The following is a 25,608-nucleotide window of genomic DNA, read 5'->3' as shown; positions in this document are numbered from 1 at the left end:
GATAAGAGGGAAGTCTTTTAGGACCGAGATGAAAAAATCATTTTTCACACAGAGTGGTGAATCTGTGGAATTCCCTGCCACAGAAGGTAGTTGAGGCCAGTTCATTGGCTGGATTTAAGAGGGAGTTAGATATGGCCCTTGTGGCTAAAGGGATCAGGGGGTATGGAGAGAAGGCAGGTACAGGATACTGAGTTGGATGATCAGCCATGATCATATTGAATGGCGGTGCAGGCTCGAAGGGCCGAATGGCCTACTCCTGCACCTAATTTCTATGTTTCTATTGTCACAAGACTAGACAGTACATGATTACAATCCAGCCATTACAATTTAGCCCATTCACATAGGCTAAAGAGAAAACTGTCCCTTTGCTTCCTCAGATGCTGTTTGACCCACTAGGTTCCTCTAACAGCTTGTTTTTCACTCATCTCACTTAATGCAACCTGAAGTGATCCTGTGGTCCAGATCGTAATCTAGCTGATGAGAGGACAGTTCAGTTGCTTGATAACAGCTGGGAACAAATGTCCCTCAGACACGGCACTTGCTCTTAGGTCTTCTCTCTTGTTCTCCAGTGACTACATTGGCCAGGAGGATGCTAGAGCTGTGGGGGTGGTCACATTCTTGAACACTCCAGTCTTTCCTGAGGCATCCCAGACACCCACATTGTCTAGGACCTGAGGCCTCCACAACACCGCCAGGTGATGTACGTTTTCCACGGAGCCGGATTTGCCAGGGGACTGTAAGATTCCTAATGCATTTAAATGGCTTAAAAGTCCATTTTCTAGCACTGCATTCTGGTTTCTGCAGATTTCAGCTTTAAAAATTCAAAACGCATCTGCGTTCCCTGCATGCTGCCTGCAAACGGTGCTTCTATCAAGTGGTGTCCTGAGAGAGATGATTTATCAGCATAATTTAAACTCTTCGACTTTAAAGCTGTTGTATAATTTAAGCAGCATTCTTTCCCAGTCCCTTGAAATATGTCAGCTGACATTTACAAATGACCACAATCAATTAAACTTTTCTTCAATTACGCTGGGGTTACCCACACCTCAGCCCACAAGTTTTAAGGTTCATCAAAATCTATAGGGTCTGGGGAAGTTTTAGAAGATCCAAAATTGCAGGTCAGCGTTTATTGTCAATGTTGGTAATGAAATAAATTATTTTTTGGAATGGTCTAACTTAACTACTAAGTCTTACATTTTGTGAACATTATTTTATGAACCTGCTATATTTATTATGATAGCATTCCACCCTCCTTTTCAATTGTGAAGAAATTGTTAATCTGAGTTAGTGGAAGAGGTGGGCCATAGTATTCCGTTACCGAGGTAGGATTACAGTTTGGGTGGTCGGTTCAGGAACCTGATGTTTGTTGGAAAGTAGTTATTCCTGAACGGGGTGGTGTGGGACCTCAGGCTCTGTACCTACTTCACAACGGTAGCAACAACCCTGCAGAACATGGACAGGTGGTGTTTCAGGTCAGGACCCTTCTTCAGACTTGTTTTTCTCTATGATGTGTTTTGCATTGTGTCATAGTTGAATGAAGTCTCAACTAATAAAAGAACTGTGGTGCATATTTTCATTTGTATCATTGATGAATATCTTGTTGGATATATAAATTCACTTGAATAATTTCAAAAGAGACTAAATGAATCTGAGGAAAGAAAGACAATAGGTGCAGGAGTAGGCCATTCGGCCCTTCGAGCCAGCACTGCCATTCAATGTGATCATAGCTGATCATCCCCAATCAGTACCTTATCCTGCCTTCTCCCCATATCCCCTGAAAGGCAGTGAACACTGAGGTACAGCTGTACTATCAGCAAGAAACAATTCCAATTGTATTGGCTGGGTATATGACTTGAGTATAAAATTAGTATCCTGAAACACAATGATCATGCTTCATTACTTTTGAGAAATTGAAGACTGGTGGATTGTTTGAGGTACAATACATCTATGAAAGAACATTTGGCTATTCAGAACATTTTATTTATTCCCTGAACTACCATTAACTAGTATGGTCAATTTTACTGGTGAACTATCCTGGTTAAATTCAGCATTATCATTACTCCTCCCAATATATAAAAAAAAATCAATCAGAACAGTGTAAATATTCTAAAAGACCATTATGATTATGATTGACCCTGGGGAGTTGTGAAATACATTGCCCAGTACTATTAGGAAGAAAGTACATGCTTTCTGTGAAATAGTCATCAGCTCTAATAAAGGAAACCGAACATCATTGATGGGTAAAAGACAATATTGTGCGATAAAAAACAGGGAATTATTTAGTGAACAGAGCAAACATCAAAATGGTCCATAGAGGATTCAATCACAACATTCTCAGTTATGGTTGCAATGGGGTTCTGCAAGATTCTTCTGCACATACTGTTATGTTAATTTTTCCAGCTTCAGATGGTTTTTCTGAAAATGCAGTGTGTGTGATTTGAAGAGCTACAAAGTTATTCACCCCAGTCAATGTGGTAATCTATTGTCACTTTGGTGTTCCCTTTGTACTGTGAAAGTTTGATCTGATTTTAGTTTAACTGTGGGTGGCTGGATTCTTTGATCCATGCGATTTTTATCTAATGGCAATATACCACAGTCTCCACCTCTCATGAGTTGAACAAAACATTCTCAGAAATTATAACATAGAGGCAGGGATGTTGATTGTGAGATAATTTCCAGCTAAGTAGTCCACAAGATGGCCATTACAATTTAGATATTAGTCTTCTGGTATTTGTGAGAGAACTTTGGAAAACTCGGAGTCAAGAGCACTTCAGATAAATCATAATCCAGTATCAAGGTTCTCTTCAAAATTCATGATGAGATTTGAACTTGTACCTGTTCAAGTTGTATTAAAACAGTCAGTCAACTTGAAATACAAGTTCTTTATTAAGTATATGCACAGAGGGAACATATTACGGTGCTATAAGCTCTAGACTCCAGGACTAATTAACAGGCTGATGGCTAAGGTGTCATTATATGCCAGCCGAATGATATATCGAAAACTCAGACTGGATTACGGACCGGATGTACATCATTGAACACAGACACCTCCAGATTGAAAATCCTTGAGAATACTCGTCAGATGAGTGAGAAAATAACATTAGCTGGAGAACATCCCTGCCTTTCTTCAAAAAGCCTTGTAATCGTTTGTTTCTTCTTATGAGGTCCAGTGGAACATAGTATCTATCTATACATAACTAAAACTCTGATCTTGTGCTCTTCCGGCTTGCGCGTTTTTCCCATTTGTGCAAAAACGGTGCACGATAGCGCTACATTATTTCGCCAGCTCACTCAGCGTTCTCCTGTGCTGCGAGTGCATCAAGTTTCGTTCCGATTGGTGGCATATTGTAAAAGTTAGCGAGGTTTAACAATCTTAAAAACCGCGCGTGCGCAGATCGATCCCCTCCTGCCAGTCAACGCCGCGCGGATTGGTCTCTTCTCCTGTCACACCCCGGGACGGTCCACCCCTTCCTGCACCATCGCGTCTTTACAGGAGCTGAGGGACGCTGTGGATGGCCGGAACCGGAAGCAGCGCGGAGTCGGAGATGTCGGCAAACGGAACGCTGATCCCGGCAGAGGAGAACGACCAGCGACCACTGTGAGTCCCCATCGCACCACCAGCTCTAGCCCCTTCCCCTCTGGTCCCCCCTCTGCAGTGATACCCCCCCTCTCCCCCATGGATCTTCCCCCCGTCTTTTCTCCGAGCTCTCTCTCCCCCCGCCCCGCCCACACACCTCTCCCCCCCCACAACCCCCCCTGCTCCCACACACCACCCCCACAACCCCCCCTCAGCCACACCCATCCCCCTGTCCACAACCCCCACAAACACCACCCTCCCATGTCCCCCTGCCCACCCACACCCCCTCCCACATCTTCCCCTCCCCCACCCACACCCCCCCCCCCCACACCATCGTCTCCCCCCTCCTGCATCCTCTGCCCACACAACCCCCCCCCTACCCTCCTCTCCTCCCCCCCCCCCCCCCCCTCACCAACCACCCCCCCCCCTTCCCTCTCCTCCCACACATGAAGAGGAGGGGGAGGGAGTGCTGGGGGATGAGGGGAAATGAGCCGCGCCTGCACAGTTAGGGGCTATGGGTGAGTGGTAGAATTTTGCATTTTGGAATGGGTTGCGTTGGGGGACCAGGCCTCCTGTGTGACTGGGACCCAATGGGTCCCACTTAGTCTAGTTTCAGATATAAGGCACAACATCCTACATTCTGGCACCCCCTCATTAAGAAGTCTCAGTCTAGAAGTAGGAGTTCCAGCTTCCGAACTGGCAACTGAACATCTCGATCCAGAGGTAAGTGTGCAACAGCAAAGCCACAATGACATTACATTTGCCTTTAATCTCTAGTGATTTCCTTTCCCCAACCATCCTCATTTATAACTAATACCTCACTGCAAAAAAAGATATACAATTCTTTGAGAATATACTGTCTTTCCAAAGTTATCTGTGGATAGAAAAGAATAAAGGATGTGCTCGACATCTCCTTGATGCAATATCCCATCAAATCCATAAGTTCCACGAGTGCTCAAAGTGGAGGAGCATTACGGATCGCATGACACTTTTTATACTTCCTGCAGATATTGGCATTTCTCTCATGGGACCTATTAAAACCCGAGTGCTTGGTCTTCAATTACTGCAACAGTTTCTGGGATAGTAAGTACATTGAAGAAGAACAGATTGCTTAGACTGGGACCATCTTCCCTATGGTTTAGGAAAATGAGATGTGACCTTATTGAAAGAATTCATAGAGGGCTTGACAATGTAGATTTAAAGATCCCTAGTCTCTGAATAGGGGGCACAGCTTAGAATGAGGGCACGGCCATGTCAGATTGAGAAGAGAGTTTACCTCACCGGAATGGTGAACCATTGGTGTTCTCTACACTGAAGGGCTGAGGAAGCTCAGTTGTGCGTTCTCTCAGGCCAGACACAGATCAATAGATTTTTTGACAAGGGGCTGAGGTAAAAGATCAGCCATGAACGATGAATAGTTGAGGGGATGTAATGAAACCTAAAGGACTGCCAGATGCCCATTGATTATTTTCTTGTCCTTGTATTTGTCGACAATTTAACCTCTCAAGTCGTTGTAGGAAGTGCACAATAAGCACAAGATAATACTCTTGAAAAAAAATCATTTAATTCAGGTATGATTGGCAGATGGTTGGACAAAGGCCAGAGATGAAAATTCAAAAAGTGTGAGGTCTGAAATGTGAAACCAGAGGAAGGAATATGGGTGGAAAGGGGAGAAGTGGTGCATATGCAGGTGTGATGGGAAAAGAGGGGTTGCTTACCAAAAATTACAGAATCAAATGTTCGTACTGTTAAGTTGTAAGCTATCCAAGCGGAATATGGTGTGCTGTTCCTCCAGTTTGTGTTTGGCCTTAATCTGGCAATGGCAGAGACCCAGGCCAGAAAGGTCAGTATGGGAATGGGAAGAGGATAGAGTGGTTAGAATGGTTAGAAACCGGGAGATCCGATACGTTAAGCAGAACGTTTGCCTGGTCTCGCCGAATTGAGGAGGCCACATAAGGATCAGCAAATGAGTCAAGACCCTTTCTCTGAGTCCAGCACCTGCAGTTTTTGGTCTCCAAAGTTTAATGGGGTATGGACCAAATGCAGGCAAATCATGGGCCGCGGAACCGGTGGGGTGGGGGGGGGGTGCAGCTCCCTCACTTTTTTGGCTAGACACGTTTCAATGTCTCCGGCTTTGGACGAGGTGCTGCTGTGCTCTGAGCAACCTTGTCGTGGGTTTTGGAGAGGCGGGGCGGAGGGAGGGATAGAAGCAGAAGCAGCAGTGGGGGCAGATGTGGACGGGGAGCCGGGGCTGGCGAGTGTTTGCGGGGCTGGCGAGCCGCTCGCTGCAGCTCCGGCTATGGAGCAGCCTCAGTGCAAGAGTCCCGGGCCTCGGGTCGAAGGCAAGGAGGAAACGTTGCGACGATGCCCTGAGAGTCTCTGTGCCGAATTCGCCCTGGTGACCGGCATGGACCAGGTTGCAGCTCGGTGTATCCTGGAGGACAACCAGTGGCTTCTGGAAGTAGGTACCAAGCACTGGGTAGAAGTGGTGGAAGATAGTGGCCTTCAAATGGGGGTGGTTGGAGAAAGCATCCTGCTTGCCTAGATTTTCACTCTTACTGTAACTGCAGGAAAAATGTTCCTAATGTTGGGGGAGTCCAGAACCAGGGATCACAGTTTAAGAATAAGCGGAAGGCCACTTGGGGCTGAGATGAGGACAAACTTTCTTCACCCAGAGAGTTGTGAATCTGTGGAATTCTCTGCCACAGAAGGCAGTGTAGGCCAATTCACTGGATGTTTTCAAGAGAGAGTTACATTTAGCTCTTTGGGCTAGCAAAATCAAGGGATATGTGGGAAAAACAGGAAAGAGGTACTGATTTTAGATGAACAGCCATGATCATATTGAATGGCAGTGCTGGCTCGAAGGGCTGAATGGCCTATTCCTGCACCTATTTTCTATGTTTCTATGCTTGAGTATATGGCAATAAAACTTGACCACTTGATTTTGAAGCATTAATGCATGGTGGAGGTATAATGTAGTCATAGTGATACAGTGTGAAAACGGGCTCTTTGGCCCAACTTGCCCACACCCGCCAACATGTCCCAGCTACACGACCTGCTTTTGGTCCATATCCCTCCAGACTTGGCCTATCCATGTATCACTGTTTCCTAAATGTTGGGATAGTCACTGCCTCAACTACCTCCTCTGGCAGCTTTTTCCATACACCCACCACCCTTTGTGTGCAAAAAGTTACCCCTCAGATTCCGATGAAATCTTTTACCCTTCACCTTAAATCTGTCCTCTGGTCCTCGATTCACCTGCTCTGGACAAGGGACTTAGTGCATTGAAATGTAAATTTCTAATGCATTTTATATTTCTCGAAAGTTTTACTTTAAAAAAAGTAAGGTTTCCACAAACATAAACCCCCTTTATTAATGTCATGGTTTGATGATTCTAAATCAAAATGAAATATACGTCAAAAGGAGAACGCATACTTTCAAAATACTCTGATTTTTTTCCCCCGAGCAAAACATAATTCGTATGACTTTTCAAAATCAGGAAATGTTATGATTATTTATTTTCCCTTTTCCCAACTTTTCCAAACAAAAAAAAAGCACTGAAATTAGAACACATTTAAACGTATTTTTGTCAAATTTTCTGTACCGTGGAAGGCACTGGCATCGATCCGGGGCGGGGGGGGGGGGGGGGGATATATCCCCCCACTTTTTGAGGTGGGGGATGGCCTGTATTATTATCCCCCAGTTTATGGAGGTCAAGCAATAACAAAATTAATATCACCGGCTCATTAATATCACCTGCACATCTCTCATGAAAGCCCGACATCTTAAAAATACTTCAAATAAAAAACATTGAAATCATACTTCTAGAATGCAGTAAACATGAATTCAATACATCAAATTTCAAAAGGTCCCCACCCTCCCCCCACTCGGTTGCTCCACTCCCTCGCCATGTAGCCCCAAGGCCAGTGATCGTTCAGCCCCCCCACTTTCAAAAACGCTCCGGCCCCTGCAAATGGGACACGAAAGGCATCTTGGACAGAGTTGCGTCAAAGGGCCTGTTTCCATGCTGTACAACTCTATTACATCAGGAACATTCACAAATTAGTGAAACATAATGATTAGTTTTCTATAAAACTATATCCTCTTTTAACATCCATCGTCAAGCATTTTTCGCTTTGCATTTATTCACTGGACATTGCTTTCCCTCCACTTTTGTAAGGAACTTTTGCTTTGTATTTTTTAAACTATCCTCGTAATTTCATTGCACCTTAAACTAAAACAATGATTTTCAAACCTGCTGCACAAGGGAAACTATCAATATGATATACTTCAGTGGACCCGTCTTAATTTCTGATAACTGGCAGTAAGCAACCTGAAGAAAGCCAATTAAAAGAAGGATCCAACAACAGATTAAAATATAACAAACTCAAGACATTTGAAAACCTATAGATTAAAAAATAGAGAGTATACTTCCCAAATAAAATAATCACTACATGCATTCAGATTTTTATTTACAATTCAAAAAGTGATGATAAAATGTTCTTTAAGGCCAATAAAATCTATTTTTTCTTGCTGGAGTTTTCTGGCGGTAACCAACTTCCAGGTTGGAAAGTATTTGCAGTACTACTAGGTCCTGAAGATTGTTTATCCTTTTCAAAGTAATTTGCAGAGGCATGCCCTTTAATTTGAGTTTGAACTGGTCGTGTCACAAGGCCTTCTTCATATTCTTTCTCTTTCCTTATCTCTTCATCTTGCTGAAGTTCACAGACCCGCAATTTAATCATTTGTCGATATTCTTCATTCTGCAAAATTTCCTTTTGAAAATACAAAAAAACACAAATATTCTATTTAGATGAACCTGTAAGAAATTCAGTTTTACATTGAACTTATTTTACTAACAATTTAAAAATCCTAAAGGAAATATCTGAAACAATATAACTGAATCAGCTACTAGATCTCAAAATTTTCCAGCATAGGGTTTCCTCTCTTTGAGGCTCAAGTTTTCATTCACTATTCGCATGCCATTTCCAATGCAATAGAACAATGCCATTACGTTACTTTCTAGATAATCTTCCAAAGAGCAAATCACTCTACCAATCTGCCCCCATTGTAAAGCACTGGCCACTGCTAATCAGGTCAGCAACAGACCCTGGAACGCCGGGACCACTTTCCGTACCTTTGGACCTACATTTCATGAATGATGAAATCCACCACTTCCTCGGCATTATTTTCAGCAGACTGCGGAAAAGTGTAATCAAAGACCAAGACGTCAAACCTGGCACCAAACCCTTTGCCTTTAGAACGGCAGTGACCCCGGTTTCACGTATGGTTCAGACGTCTGATAACTTAGTTGGCGCCTCAATGCACTGGAGAAGCACCACTGATGCTGTCTAGGCCTGGAAGTGCTCAATTCCAGGCCTATATTCTCTGTGTACAGATTCTGATCAACCAGTTCCAGTGGTTGGACCACATCATCCACTGGTATTAGTAATGGTGATTGCTGCAAAAACCTATCTGGTTGTCAAAGAAGACTTTTAGATCAAGGTATTAAAAGCTGATCTTACCCGATGAAGCCCATTCAATCCCAAGAAAGAATGAATGCAAACAGAGGGGTCAGTCGTCAGCAGAAAAGTGGGAATTGAAATTTAGTCTGCAGAAGTGTGCATGGGAGTGTTTTGTGGAAGGATATCCAAGGCCAGGGAATATAGAACTACTGGGAAGAGTAGAAGACGAAAGGTGGGAGTTTGCCTCCGCAGTAGCAGCTATGATGGGTAAGAATGCATTTCCTTTATTGGCCAAGGCAAGGCCCAAAATCTCATGGAAAGTGGGGAGGAAATTGTGTTATAATGTATGAAATACTAGATAGGCCACAGCTGCTTCCAGTACTGCTTGGTTGTGAGGGCTCGAGAATGTTTGTTATCATAAACCATTGACTAAAAATTGAAGCAACTATCTGCAGCCAGAAATGTTCTGTGAAAAGTACTGTGAAGATGAAAGGTAGGGAGTGCAAGGGTCAGCAACTTTAGATGAATAGAAATGTTGTCAGTTTACAAAAAAGGAAGCAAGCGTAAGATATAGGAAGCAGAAATCTGACAAGGTTCCTAAAGAATATAAAGGAAGTAGGAAAAAAACTTAAACCAAGAAATTAAAAGGGGCAAAATGGGCCATGAAATATCCTTGGCAAGTAGGATCATGGCATTTAAACATATATTAAAATAAGATAGGTGGAGAAATGGTAGATCCACTTGGAGCCAGAGGAATGTGGAAGTTGGCAAGGTCCAATATAAGTACTTTACATCTGTATTTACTGAGGAGAAGGAAATGGATGATGGCGAGATCAGGGAGACTTAAAAAAAAACATGCATATAATTGAAACTAGTTAAAAATGTTAAAATAGAGCAAAAAGCTTAAACATTCATCCTCCCATTTCATACATTGTTAACCCTGGCAAGCATATAAAATAAGGGATGCTGGAATCTAGAGCAACATGCAAGTGTTGTTTCATATGAAAGACATTTGAAATAAATTGACACCACAGCACATCTGAGAATCTCTATACTATTAAAAGTCTCATCTTGGATGTATGTATACGTGTGTGTCTTGTCTGTGTCTTTCTACTTTCATCAAACGCCACTCGCTTACGCAGACATTTTCATACATTATTAATCACATTAACCCTGTCGACAAAATAAACTGCTTCACATTACATGCTATATTTCAAAAGTTACAGTGTTTTAAAAATATCGAAAACAAACTTTTAAAATAGCAAACCGAGTGACGTCACAAAGGGGTAGTGGGCAGCCACCAGCTTCCAGTGACGTCAAGGGGAGGGCTGCATTTAAATTAACTTTCCACATTTTCCGACCAAGCCTTCAACTATCACCACCACGGTTGAAGTTTTTCATGGCCTTCACGGAGGGATAGAGACAGCAGCAGTGAAGGAGACATCGAGACCTCAGCAGTGAGGACTCGCGACGATTGGGTGAGGCATCGTGAAGGTGAGTCGTCGCGGCGGAGGTGAGGCCTCACGGAGATGGAGCAGCGGTGGCAGTAGGGGAAAGTAGCGGTGAAGGAGGGATTGGGGGAGTGGAGGAGAGGGGAAAGATCCTGGGGCGGTCAAGAGGGAGAGTGGGGGGATTGAGGAAGAGGAGGGGGTAGGGAGGGTTGCCATGTCAACACTCCCTCTCTCGCCCCCTCACTCTCTACCCTCCCTCCTCCTCTACCCCCTCCCTATCTACCCTCACTCCCACTCTCTCTACACCCCTCCCTCTCTACCCCCCACCCTCTCTACCCCCCCCTTCCTCTCTACCCCATCCCTCTCTACCCCCCTCCCCCTCTACCCCCCTCCCTCGCCCTCTCTCCTCTACCCTCCCCTCACTCTACCTCACTCCCTCTACTCCCCTCCCTCTCCACTCCCCTCCCTCTCTACCGCTCTCTGAGGGATGAGGAGAAATGAGCCGTGCCTGCGCAGTTAAGGGCTAAGCGTGAGTGGTGCAATATTGCGTTGGGGGAACGGGTGAGTGGTGGAATATTGCGTTGGTGGGAACCGGTTGTGTAGGGGGAACGGGTGAGTGGTGGAATATTGCGTTGGGGGAGCAGATCCAACGGGTCTGCACTTGGTCTAGTAGTTTTTTTAAACTGATGGATTCCAAACTTGCCAGCAGAAAAAAATATATAAAAATCATGTTTTTGGTTGGACAATGACTTTCGGGGATAGGTTTAGGGGAAAGAGTTATAGTTTTAAATGGAACCCGTGTAAGAACTTATTGACCCAGATGTGGTTAAAATTTGGAACACACTGTTTGAATTAATCATGAAAACAGAGACTCTCTGAACATTGAAGAAGTATCTAGACAAGCATTGCCAACATGTAGGTGGCTATGGACCAAGTGGTAATCAAATGGGAAATCAGGAGTCTAAACTATCTGCTGCCCCAATTCCCAGGTAAGTGATTGGATTTCAGAAGCAGTAAGGCAGGGGAGTTCGACATCGTGGTTTAAATAAGAAGAGTGCAGCCTCAAGGACATTCAAAAAATCAATTATTTAAAATCTGATACTAAGAATTATTTTTGGATACAAAAGAAAACAAGTTATGATTTTTGGAACAAATGAACATTTTTTTTACACAGATAAAATTTCCATCAAGATATTTGATGAGGAGGTATAAAAAGTGAAGCTTTTCATTTTTTAATATCATAGTTTGATTTCAAATATTAAAATGTCTGCTTTGTTTCACACTTACATAAGTTCTTTGTTAGGAGGAAGAAAGGATTTAAAATGCTAAAAGATAATACATCAGTAGATGGCCTCTGATCATTGTCTCCATGCATACAATTGGTGGAGATTGTGTTTTTCTGAATTTTCTAGCTTCTGTCTTTACATATATACAGATACAGTGAGAGACAAGCTCTTTGGCCCACTGAGTCTGCGGCAGCCAGCGATCACCCTATACGAACACTATCCTACATACTAAGAACAATTGATAATTTTAACCAAAGCCAATTAATCTACAAATCGGAGCACCCAGAGAAAACCCACACAGCCACAGGCGGAATGTACAAACATCATATAGACAGTCCCCATAGATAGGATCGAACCCGGGTCTGTGGCACTGTAAGGCAGCAACTCTACTTCTGCACTACACTGTCTATAGTCACTGCTCTCCTCTTAAAAGTGCCCCTTTAACTTATTGCCCCTAAAATATATGTACTTGGCTCATTTTATAAATAGCTGCATTTTATGGGAATTGGGGCATAAATGGTGCCAAAATCTGGCAACTGTTGCATATGGACTCAGTGGGCTGTCTCTATGCATTATGTGCTTAACCTGTATTGTCTTTAAGTACGGCAACAATCTTCTTGATCTGTATGCAAAAAAAAGAATCTCACTGTACCTTGGTGCACTAATTATAATGGAACCATTAAAATGTTACAACTGTTAAACCACAAAATGGTACATGTTCGATTGCTTTAATTGCTTGTGATTCTTGGATTTTTGGAGCTAAAAATAACCTATATTACTGACATATAGTTATTCTTATCGCACGATCCGTTTTGGGAGATCACTTGATCTGTTTTGTCATTCTTTGCAGATTCGGCATCATATGAAAACCTTTCATAGACTCTGAATATCTGCCAAACTAATAATGAAGTATATTGGCCAAAGTCTATGCACAATTGTGGTCAATGGCTTATTTTCTGTCAGAGTCAAAATGATGTCGCCAAGACAACATAGTCCAATTGTATACATTACAATTTCTGTTATTCAGTGTTCATCCTCATGTATCTTTGGTGAGCATTGTCATAACAAGGGGATTCTGGATATTTTTACCACAGGGAGAGGATAGGGTATATGATATACTGGTTACTTCCGAACCAATAATCTCACCGCAAATAAGCTGATGGTAAAGCTGTAAGAAAATACTGTCATATTCAGTTGGAGTTTCACAGTATCCTGACTTGTCGTCTTTCATTTCTTGGCAAAATCCTGGTATTTGCTACATAACAAGGACTACAAATGTCCAAGAAACCCCATTATGATCTTCTCATGGGCAATAAAGGATGTGTAATAAATGCCAATGAACAGGGAATGGTCATGTTCAGAGAATAAGTTTTTTTAATAAGTAATTGTTAATTTGATAAGTTGACAATTAACAGATGTAATAAAAAATGAATTGGCAGATTCTGTGAAGCAATCATTGCAGGCATTTTTGTAAAGCTTTGAAGAACAACTCCATTACCAGATAAGATATTATAACTTGCTATTAGATTCCGACAATATTGTACATGTCTTCAAGCAAAATATATAATTACTTCTTTCATTAACTGAATCCTATTTAATATTTTGTGATACAGAGGCTATTTTACTTGCTCTTAATTTCTGGATTTGTGATCAAACTCTCTGAGATTTGTCAAATTCATTTTAATTCATTTGCCTGAACACAACTGCATTTTTTCCAACCCATTTAGACTCTATTGTCACATTTTAACGATATCAATAAATTGCTTCGGTTTTTTCACGAATATATATATGTTTAAGAGAGAAATAGTTTGTGCACAATTTTACGCAAATTATGTATTTTTTTTCCCCAAACAGGGACATTTAGTCAAAATATGTGAATATTTACACGATATTAAATTAAAATGTAGTGTTAATTAAATTTCAACATGCAATTAATTGATAGGTTTAAATACAAACTATTCTGATGGAAACATAGAAAATAGGTGCAGGTGTAGGTCATTCAGCCCTTCGAGCCTGCACTGCCATTCAATATGATCATGGCTGATCATCCAACTCAGTATCCTGTACCTGCCTTCTCTCCATACCCCCTGATCCCTTTAGCTACAAGGGCCACATCTAACTCCCACTTAAATATAGCCAGTGAACTGGCCTCAACTACTTTCTGTGGCAGAGAATTCCACAGATTCACCACTCTTTGTGTGAAAAGAAATTTCTCATCTCAGTCCTAAAAGACCCCTTATCCTTAAACTGTGACCCCTTGTTCTGGACTTCCCCAACATCGGGAACAATCTTCCTGCATCTAGCCTGTCCAACCCCTTAAGAATTTTGTACGTTTTTATAAGATCCCCCCCTCAATCTTCTAAATTCTAGCGCGTACAAGCCATGTCTATCCAGTCTTTCTTCATATGAAAGTCCTGCCATCCCAGGAATCAGTCTGGTGAACCTTCTCTGTACTCCCTCTATGGCAAGAATGTCTCTCCTCAGATTAGGAGACCAAAACTGTACGCAATATTCCAGGTGTGGTCTCACCAAGGCCCTGTACAACTGCAGTAGAACCTCCCTGCCCCTATACTCAAATCCTTTTGCTATGAATGCTAACATACCAATCGCTTTCTTCACTGCCTGCTGCACCTGCATGCCTACTTTCAATGACTGGTGTACCATGACACCAAGGTCTCGTTGCATCTCCCCTTTTCCTAATCGGCCACCATTCAGATGATTAGTCTACTTTCCTGTTTTTGCCACCAAAGTGGATAACCTCACATTTACCCACATTATACTGCATCTGCCATGCATTTGCCCACTTACCCAATCTATCCAAGTCACCTTGCAGCCTCCTAGCATCCTCCGCACAGCTAACACTGCCCCCCCAGCTTCGTGTCATTCGCAAACTTGGAGATGTTGCATTCAATTCCCTCGTCCAAATCATTAATATATATTGTAAATAGCTGGGGTCCCAGCACTGAGCCTTGCGGTACCCCACTAGTGACTGCCTGCCATTCTGAAAAGGACCCGTTTACTCCTACTCTTTGCTTCCTGTCTGCCAGCCAGTTCTCTATCCACATCAATACCGAACCCCCAATACCGTGTGCTTCAAGTTTGTATACTAATCTCTTATGTGGAACCTTGTCGAAAGCCTTCTGAAAGTCCAGATATAACACATCCACTGGTTCTCCCTTATCCACTCTATTAGTTACATTCTCGAAAAATTCTATAAGATTCGTCAGACATGGTTTACCTTTCATAAATCCATGCTGACTTTGTCCAATGATTTCACCACTTTCCAAATGTGCTGCTATCCCATCCTTAATAACTGATTCTAGCATTTTCCCCACTATCGATGTTAGACTAACTGGTCTGTAATTCCCCGTTTTCTCTCTCCCTCCCTTTTTAAAAAGTGGGGTTACATTAGCTACTCTCCAATCCTCAGGAACTACTCCAGAATCTAACGAGTTTTGAAAAATAATCACTAATGCATCCACTATTTCTGGGGCTACTTCCTTAAGCACTCTGGGAGGCAGCCTATCTGGCCCATGGGATTTATCGGCCTTTAATCCATTCAATTTACCTAACACCACTTCCCGACTAGCCTGGATTTCACTCAGTTCCTCCATCTCATTTGACCCCCGGTCCCCTGCTATTTCCAGCAGATTATTTATGTCTTCCTTAGTGAATTCTCATTGCTATTCTGAAGATTGGATTTTTCTTCATTATTCTGATGAAAATTTCTGTGCATAAGAGGAACCAGCAAACTATAGTGTATCAAACTATATTTAATTTTAAATTCAGGAGGCAATTCTTGAGTGATATGATGCTGATCTTGCAGTTGTACATTGTTAGGTAATTTATTTAAAACTTTGTAAATACTTTCAATAAGAAGATCTTGATACCTACCTCTGTAGTGGGTGGCTCTTTTCTGGTTCCTCGTATCCAAGCTATTAAAAAGGCAAGAAAATTATTATTTACTAAAAATCAATACCATCACATTTTCTCATGTACCAAGAAAGGAAAGGATTATTACCTGTAAGCTAACCCACCACAAGATAAAGAACTAGATTTCCTGATGATGAATTAAATTTCTGAAATAGTCATTTGTATTTTAACTCTGGACATATTACTGAGTTGGTGATTAAACAATGGGATAACGTTAGTTGAAATGCAATTGTTTAAAAACTTGCACAAGTCAAAGAGCTCATATAATTAAACAAAAATTGCAACTACTGGAAATTTGAAAGAAAAGCAGAAAATTGTGCATAAAGTCAACAAATAACGTGGAGAGAGAGAGAAATGTTAATATTTCAGGGCAATGAGATTTCAGGAAAAACTGTGATAGTGCAATGCTTTAAACTGCATGGACCTTTGGAAGAAAGCTGTCATCTGTTCTGCAGCTGCATTGATGCATGCACAACTGCACAACATCTGCAGTTCCTTCCCACAAACAATGTTTTGTACAACAGCAGCATGACACCCTGACTCTTGCACTCAATGCCTTGGCCTATGAGGGCTAGCATTCCATATGCTGTCTTCACAACCGTTTCTACCTGTGTTATCACTTTCAAAATAATTATACACTTGTACCCCTAGGCTTCTCTGTTCAACGGCATTCCTCAGGGCTCCAATTGCAACTTCCCCAAATAGGACTTCAACTTGTGGACCAATCTTTTTTTTTTCCTTAACTAATAGAATTATGGTCACTGGTCCCAAAATGCACCCCCAGTGACACGTCAACTACATGTCCAGCCTCGTTTCTTAAGAGGTCAAATGTAGCCCCTTCTCTAGTAGGGCTCTTTACATATTGCTTCAGAAAATGTTCTAGGTAAGAATGAACAAATTCTGCCACAATTAATTCCTGAGCACTGAGGCTGTCCCTTTCAATATTAGGAAAGTTAAAATCACTTGCTGTTACATTCAATTATTCCTATACCTACCTGTCGTTTGCCTATGTCCATAATTTTCACATTACAAAATAAATTATGATGTCAAGTGCAGGATCCACAATGAGGTAGATTGCGGGGGGGGGGGGGTCAGGAATACATCCCTTAGTTTGCGAGAGGTCCATGATAATAGTTCACTGCACTTTGAATGGTGCACTTCACATCCATTTGACCAGGCAAGAGATTTTATTCAACATTTAACACATAATATTATGGAAATAGAGTATTGAATCTACAATTTTCAAAGGCAAAAGCGTGACCAATGAGCCGTGCTGATATTTAAAATATCCCCAGGGATAATGGAACAAATGCCATATCCTCAAATGAAAGCACACCACATCCTATTAAAAAAATATAAACTTCGAATTTATGGGCCAGTTCAGTTGTCATCAGTAGCTAAAATATCGTTTATAAGAGACTGTTGCTGCTTATTCAAAATAAAGCCAGCCATAAAATTGCTTTACACTTAGGTATCCAGTTGTAACTAAATCATTTGCCAAATAAAACAATAGAATTAACAATGTGTGATTCTAGCTTATGTCATTCTTGATATTGAATGGACATGGCCACTTATAACAGAGAAAGTTTGCTTTTGGCACCAAGCTGTGTGCTTGGAGTTTGAATTCTATTAATCTCACCATGTAATCAATGAATGCATTATCAATTAAGTAGAAAAGCTGAATCAGATATTTAGTTTGAAGAATTTTTCACCAGTTGCAAATTTGTTACAATATTTTCTCATTGCGATTCACTGTACTGCAAGGGAACAGCTCTTACCTGGGCCACAGATTACATCTGCACTATGGAAAACTAAAAAGACTGACTCTGACTTAACTGATGTACAAAAGCAGAGTTGACAAAATCATTAGAAGTATTTCTTCAGCAATTACAATAAAAATACTGGAAATGAAAATGTTTAAATACTTAAAACACCCCTTGCTCCATTAAAAAATTGCTGTAGTTTAAAAGTTGTAATATTTTTTACAATGATTCACTTGAAAGGAGCCATAACACTAACGGAAATTTTATGTTTCTAGGTGGCCTTTAGCTAAACGTCATCCATTTGGCAGGTATTCTGTGGATTGTATAATCTTGTGTTTTTATTTTATGTTTCATTCGGCAAAGACACCCAGCAACCAGTTTAAAATCATATGCAGAATAGATAGGGTGAATGCAGACTTTTACCCAGGGTAGGAGAATCAAGAACCAGATGACATAAGTTTAAGGTGAGAGGGACATAATATAATAGGAACCTGATACACAACCTGGGGGTATATGGAATAAGCTGCCAGTGGAGGTAGCTGAGGGAGGTACTGTAATCAGCATTTAATAGACAGTCAGGCAGGTACATGGATTGGAAGAGTTTAGAAGGATACTAGACCAGGTGCGGACCAGTTGGGCCCGTCCCCAAGGCACTGTTCCACCACTCACCCACAGCCCCCAACTGCGCAGGAGCGGTTGAGGGGTTCCCGTTGAGACGCCAGAGATCCCTGTTGTGACGCGAGTCACGGAAATCCTCCCCCAACTGTGCCTTGCCATCCCTCTTCCTATCCATATCCTCCTTTATTCCCCCTCATCCCCCAGCACTCCCTCCACCTTCTCATCACCCTCCCACTTCTCTCCTCCTCCCGTCCCCCCCTCCCTCTCTCTCCTTTCCCCTACCCTCAGTCACTCCCTCCCTCCCTCCCTTCCTCTCCCCTCCCTCAGTCACCTATCCCTCCCTCCCTCCCCTCACCTCCCTCCCCCCCACTCCCTTCACCTCCCTCCACTCCCTCCTCTCCCTCTCCCCCATCCTCCTTACCCCCCCTCCCACCTCCCCATCTATTCTCCACCCTCCCCCACTCCTCCTCTCCCTTAATCCCCCCCCCCCCCTCACCTCCCCCAGGATCTATCCACCATGGCACCTTTCCCCCACTGCCCTCCTCTCCCTCTATTCCCCGACCCTCCCTCCTCACCTCCTGCCCTACCTTTCCCCCCCCGCTCCTCTTCCCACCCAACCCCTTCCTCCTCTCCCTTAATCCCCCCGGGACGGGGACTACCTCCCTCAAGTCAAGTCACACATCCCCAGGAGATCTCGATGTAAAGAAAGTGGCCATGGCCCCGGACTTCCTCCAGCAAGTTAGCAATGAAGTTGTACCTGAGGCGGGGGCTGTCGGGGAGGGCGAACGTCCTGGAGCCGGGAGAGGGAGAGGCGGAGGCTGCGGCCTACCTTGCCCTGGGTGCCGCTCCTCTTCCTCCCCGCGCTCTTCCTCCTTGCGGGCCCGGTGCCACTCCTCGGGCGGGGACCTCCTGTACCCCCCTCCTCTCTCCTCTCCCTCTATCTCCCTGCTCCCCCACTCCCCCCTCCTGCCACTCTATCCTCCCTCCTCTCACACTCTACCTCCTCACCTCTCCCACCTTCCCCTCCTTCACCCTTCCATACCCCCCCCCCTCTACCCCCACTCCTCACCTCCCCCCTATCCCACCCCCCCCCAATGAAACTCACGATTAAAAATAAAAAAAACTACACAAAATATATGCGGTGATAATTTGCTTTCATTCTTATTTTGCGATTTATCATTAAAATTTTACTAGCTAAAAATAATACTTCCCTTCTGGACCTCCCTTAAGTCTCAAGCGGTCACCTATTGCTCTCTCATGAGAGAGCCAATTTTACAAAACTCCTACATTTCCAACCTTTTAGCATTTCCAAAAAATCACTATGCGTCTATAACTTCTCTGCCCTTCCTACAATAATGCAATGGTTCCCAAAGCAGAGTATGATTATTTGACTAGAGCCATAAGAATTTTCACATTCAATTTCAGCCTGTAATTTTATATCAAATGTAAAGAACAGTTATTTCTTTATTGCTATTCTTTTACATTTGCACCATCAGTGTATCTATTCACCAGGTTCCTTTCAAGAAAGGAATATATATGAATTAGGTTGCATAATAGAACATTTTGCAACGAATGGACATTTAAGATAAAAGTATTTTTACTATTATGGAAATATAGAAAGCAAAATAATGGATTTCACCTTGTCCTCTTTTGGCTTTCACTTCTAAGTACAACTTTTCAGTGACTCCAGATTTTGTCCTCTTAAGCATTCAAGGCCTTTAACTGTCCACAAAACATTGTGCAAATGTGGATTGAAGGCAATGTAATGAGAAGCAGAATGAAGGAAGCACAATGGGGCATGGTATCGTCATGGAAGCCAGGACTTTGCATTAATGATGCGAAAGTCAGTTGTGCTGTCACAGTTGACCCTGAGCCTACAACACACAGATACGGAAGTTCTGCTACCAATAGGGAGCAGTGGGCAGGTGCTATAGACCTGCATGGGAAGGTAGACGCTCCCGCCCCCATGAGTCTCGGGCAGATGGGGCTCGTCAGCCTGGGAAGGCGGTCCATCTAGGAGAGGGAAAACTTTGATTTAAAATCTCCACTGCCTTGTGGCCATATCCAGTCATAGAAAAGACTCCTGGAGTAAACCTAAGGTAGTTTGTCGTTGTCTACAACCTCGCTCTGGTAGCTCCTGCGATGGCGCTGGTGCCAAACTATAACGGCCCTGCTGTTCCTTTGGATCGATCAGCGACGTGGAGAGGGGCGACGTGCTGCATGGGCAACAGCCTGTCCTCCATATGACATCACCCAGGCTTGCATCCGACCACACATCACCTGCAAACTAGGATGCATCACCCATGGTCAGTCATGACCGAGGGGGAGCCTACTAACTACCAATAGACATCCTGATAATTACAGAACTGGTGTTTAAAGTATTAAAATGATTATGGAACAGTGCCAGCAGGAATTTGAAAACAAATTAAAGAAACAAGTACGTATGGAAAAGGGGTTGACTTATAGCCATGCAATTCGCTTTAAAATGTCCCAACATCTATACTCAATACCCCGACAGATGAAGGTCAATGTTCCATGAAGCCAATTCTCTATCCAGTTAGCCAGCTCTCCATGGATCCCATGTGATCTAACATTACAGAGCAGCCCACAATGCGGAATTTATCAAAGGCCTTGCTGAACTCCATATGGACAAGGTCTATGTCTTTGCCCTTGTAGACATTTTGGTTACTTGTTCAAAAAACTCAGATTCATAAGATGATCTCCCATGTATGAAACCATGCTGACTATCCCAAATCAGACTTTGTCTATCCAAATGCATATAAATCTTATCCCTCAGAATCCTATCCAGTAACTTGCCTATCACAGATATTAGGCTCACTGGTCTATGATTCCCAGGCTTTTCCTTGCAACCCTCCTTGAATAGATGCACAATACTAGCCACCCTCCATGAACCAGGGTCCTCAGGGAGGTGGCTCTAGAAATAGAGGATGCATTGGTGATCGTTTTCCAATATTCAATAGATTCAGGATCAGCTCCTGTGGATTGGAGGATAGCTAATGTTATCCCATTTTTCAAGAAAGGAGCGAGAGAGAGAAAACGGGGAATTACAGACCAGTTAGCCTGACTTCGGTGGTGGGAAAGATGCTGGAGTCAATTATTAAAGAGGTAATAATGGGGCATTTGGATAGCAGTAAAAGGATTAGTCCAAGTCAACATGGATTTATGAAAGGAAAATCATACTTGACTAATCTTCTGGATTTTTTTGAGGATGTGACAAGTAAAATGGATGAAGGGTTGCCAGTGGATGTAGTGTACCTAGACTTTCTGAAAGCCTTTGATAAGGTCCCGCACAGGAGACTGGTGACTAAAATTAGAGCACATGGTAATGGGGGCATTGGATAGACAATTGGTTGGCAGACAGGAAGCAAAGAGTAGGAGTGAACGGGTCCTTTTCAGAATGGCAGGCAATGGCGAGTGGAGTGCCGCAAGGCTCGGTGTTGGGGCCGCAACTGTTTACATATATTAATGATTTGGAAGAGGGAATTAGGAACAACACTAGCAAGTTTGCGGATGACACAAAGCTGGGTGGCAGTGTGAACTGTGAAGAGGATGTTAGGAGGTTGCAGGGTGACCTGGACATGTTGAGTGAGTGGGCAGATGCATGGCTGATGCAGTATCTATATTACTAAAAGTCTGATCTTGACCAAATCCTGTTGTTCTGTATATTGATTTTAGAAAAAACACTGTCACTTACGGGCGTGATTTTTGGCCATCTTATTCAGAGTCCCACTCCGCTGTGCAGGACAAGAGGATTTTTCCACATCGATGAAAAATAAAAGTTATTAGTGTTTAAAAAATGTTGAGATTCTCTCTCCTGAAGGCCATGCCCCTTCTGGAGGGACTATAAAACCCAGAAGTGTTGAGTGCCTCAGTCAGTCTCTAAAAGATGGGGGAGTGAGAGGATCACGTCTCTCAGTCTGAGCTGTGAATAACACTGAACACATGTCTACTAAACTGTGATTGTGGTTTAATTGACCTTCAGTACCCTTAATGTGGTTTGAAAATGAAAATGTGGTTGGTTTGAAGTGAAGCACAGCAAATGGCTGTTGGTGGTGGTTGGTTTGAAGTGAAGCACTGCAAATGGCTGTTGGTGGTGGTTGGTTTGAAGTGAAGCACTGAAAATGCACTTGAATTCGGTGGCCTTGCACCCTGCTTGATGTGGTAGGAAACTGCACCTGAATTTGGTGGCCTTGCACCCTGCTTGATGTGGTAAGAAATTATACTTGAATTTGGTGGCCTTGCACCCTGCTTGAAATGGTAGGAAACTGCATTTGGATTTGGTGGCCTTGTATCCTGCTTGAATTGGAATTTCAAGGAATAGCCTTGAGTCAACTGCCAGCCCACCAACCGTGAGTGAGCTGCCAGCACATCAGGCTTGAGTGACTGAGCAGCCACCCTAAGAATCCATTTGGCCCACAATGTCCATACTAGCCCTCTGGAAACCAGTCCCTTCAGTCCACAATACCTATACTAGCGCTCCAGAAACCCCACCCCCGCCCCACTGGCCACCAATATTGGATTTGGTGGAGAGGTGGAATATTGCATTGGGGGACCAGCCCTCCCGTGTGAACATAGGACCCAACGGGTCCCACTTAGTCTAGTAATATAAATAAATGTGAGGTTATCCACTTTGGCGGCAAAAACAAGGAGGCAGATTATTATCTCAATGGGGTTAGGTTAGGTAAGGGGGCGGTGCAGCGAGACCTGGGCATCCTTGTACATCAGTCACTGAAAGTTGGCGTGCAGGTACAGCAGGCAGTGAAGAAAGCTAATATAATGTTGGCCTTCATAAGAAGAGTATTTCAGTATAAGAGTAAAGAGGTTCTTCTGCAGTTGTATAGGGCTCTGGTGAGACCACATCTGGAGTATTGTGTACAGTTTTGGTCTCCTAATTTGAGGAAGGACATCCTTGTGATTGAGGCAGTGCAGCGTAGGTTCACGAGATTGATCCCTGGGATGGCGGGACTGTCATAAGAGGAAAGATTGAAAAGACTAGGCTTGTATTCACCGGAGTTTAGAAGGATGAGGGAGATTCTTATAGAAACAAATAAAATTATAAAAGGACTGGACAAGCTAGATGCAGGAAAAATGTTCCCAATGTTGGGTGTCCAAAACCAGGGGCCACAGTCATAGAATAAAGGGGAAACGATTTAAGACAAAAACGTTTTCACCCAGAGAGTTGTGAATTTGTGGAATTCCCTGCCACAGAGGACAGTGGAGCCAAGTCACTGAATGGATTTAAGGGAGAGTTAGATAGAGTTCTAGGGGCTAGTGGAATCAAGGGATATGGGGAGAAGGCAGACACGGGTTATGGATTGGGGACGATCAGCCATGATCACAATGAATGGCGGTGCTGGCTCGAATGGCCTCCTCCTGCACCTATTTTCTATGTTTTCTATGTAACCATCCTAACGTTTTCAGCTTGTCGTTCTCCATGGTAAAAACATACTCGTTGAGGACCTCCCGTGGCTCCAAACGGAGATGACAGTTTTGGCTTCTGAGGGGCCCTCTTTTCACTCTCTAGTTACCTTTGTTCCCTTAATGTATTTATAAAATCTCTTTGGATTATAGTACACTCCCAATAAGGTGATCATTCCCTTTTTATTTCTCAGCTCATCTTTTACCTCCACCTCGATCTCCTGTAGCACCTATACCCTGGAATATTAAGCTGCCAGTCCTGTCGCTCTCTTAGACAGGTTTCCGTAACTCCCCTAGTGCATCCGCTTTACTTGTCAGGTCTCCCCCACTAAATCTATTCGTAAAGGCCTTTAAAAAGAATAAATCTGACAATATATTTGATTTGTTATCATTTTCCATACTTTGGTAGTTTTCTTATTCATTAATTTTTAGTTATTGGGATACATGGCACAATTTTTTCTGTTTATTCAAAAGTGCTATATCTTTGTTCCACTTCTAGCCAAACTAAGAAGAAAATGATTCACCTAATTATTATGGTTCTGTCATTCAATGAAGAAAAATAAAGATTAATTTATTTCCCCTTTAAATGGAATCGTATGTCTTTATGGTTTTCCAGCCAGGAAAAAGGCATCAGTATAATTCTAGGACAATGGGCAAAAAAGCACAGAAATAAATGTAAGAAGATGTAGGCATAGTATATGATAATACTGAGGTCATGCCATTAAAAAAATAAAAGGGAAGGTATAAAAGAAAAAACAAAGTGACTCAATATTTGTCAGAAGCAATGAAATTACAAATAATATATGTAAAATCGGCTGTTGAAGGATTTCTAACTTTCAGAATTTCAAGTATCAAAAAGGAATACCTTCTATTATCGACTGCATGCATTACTGAGTGACTTAAGCTATATTTTACGACATAAAAATCGACATAAGACATTGTAAATGCTTTAATTATAAAAAATAAGCAGAGCACTGAAAAAGTACTCTCTGGAAAGGATAGCAATGTACCTACAAGCAATTCAATGAAAGGTGCATTTGTAGGTCAAAGTGGCGAATAAGCCCTTTGTAAATTATGTTTTTTTTTAAATCACATAATAAGCTGCTGTAGGTCATCCCATCAGCATACCTCTAGACTTCAATAGTCTTTGTTCACTTTTTAATTTATATGCTCATTAGTATGTATGAGCTTTTTGTCGATTAAATTCAACGACGAGTGGTGAATACACCATAATGATCATAAAATTTAGTGTTCCAATTAAACAGCATTGTAATCATGTTGTTACTCTGAAGAGACAAGGTGACACTAACATTCTGGGAGCATCATGCAATTACAGAATTTCCATGGGCATGGTGGAGATTCGCTTTTAAAAACCTAATTGACATAAACCTGTGGTGGCAAATAATTTCAGCTCTGACCCTGTGAAGTACTCTTACATCTAAATCAGAAAGGATGTGGATCCTTGAACGCATGGAATACCCACTCTTGCATAGCACTAGCTGCATTTTAGAGAATGGTTTTCGATGTGTAACACATGAAACTGAGGTCCCCTTAGTAAAAAATGCTGTGGAGAATTGTTCCTTGCACCCTGGCCACAAAATACAGTTAAGAAATGTTACTGAAGCAGATTAATTAAAAAAAAATATTTTTTTATTAGAAGTAATGTACAATAATATAAAACATGAATAACATATTACATTTCATGTACAACTTCTAAGAAAAGCAAGAAATAAAGATAAAGAGAATATTATATAGCTCGAAAAAGAAAACAAGAAGGTGATGTGAAATAAGAAAAAAAAAGAATAGAGAGAAGAAAAAAAGAGAAATTGAAAGGGATATACCTACGTATCTTTACCCACCCCTCACCCGGTTCTGAAACAATTAATTTCTAAGGTTGTGTTGCACCACATGCTTGTAAAAAGTTGATAAATGGAGACCAAATCTTTAAGAATTGGTCTGATTTGCCTGATAGGACGAATCTCATATCTTCAAGATGTAACATTTCCGACATGTTTGAAATCCATATTTTGTGTGGGTGCATTTTTCTAGTATGTAAGTATTTTTTTTGCCGTTATT

At 42.4% G+C, this 25,608-nt stretch overlaps 1 protein-coding gene across 5 annotated transcripts in view; it reads right to left on the bottom strand.

The window, feature by feature from the left end:
• Positions 1–8,032: 8,032 nt before the first annotated feature.
• ndufaf2 (NADH:ubiquinone oxidoreductase complex assembly factor 2) overlaps positions 8,033–25,608 on the bottom strand; it is a 67,611-nt gene continuing 50,035 nt past the window's right edge. For all 5 annotated transcript variants that reach the window (XM_055634851.1, XM_055634866.1, XM_055634833.1 and 2 more), the window contains 2 exons: positions 15,674–15,714; positions 8,033–8,352 (listed from right to left, as the gene is read on the bottom strand). In XM_055634851.1, coding sequence (XP_055490826.1) covers positions 8,098–8,352; positions 15,674–15,714 — 296 coding nt within the window. In that variant the 3' untranslated portion in view covers positions 8,033–8,097. The remainder of the gene's footprint in view (positions 8,353–15,673; positions 15,715–25,608) is intronic.

The sequence above is a fragment of the Leucoraja erinacea genome, chromosome 1, assembly GCF_028641065.1.
Source record: "Leucoraja erinacea ecotype New England chromosome 1, Leri_hhj_1, whole genome shotgun sequence".
NCBI lineage: Eukaryota > Metazoa > Chordata > Chondrichthyes > Rajiformes > Rajidae > Leucoraja > Leucoraja erinaceus.
The sequence above is the reverse complement of the archived record's forward strand: the minus strand, read 5'-3'. Positions and strand labels throughout refer to the sequence as shown.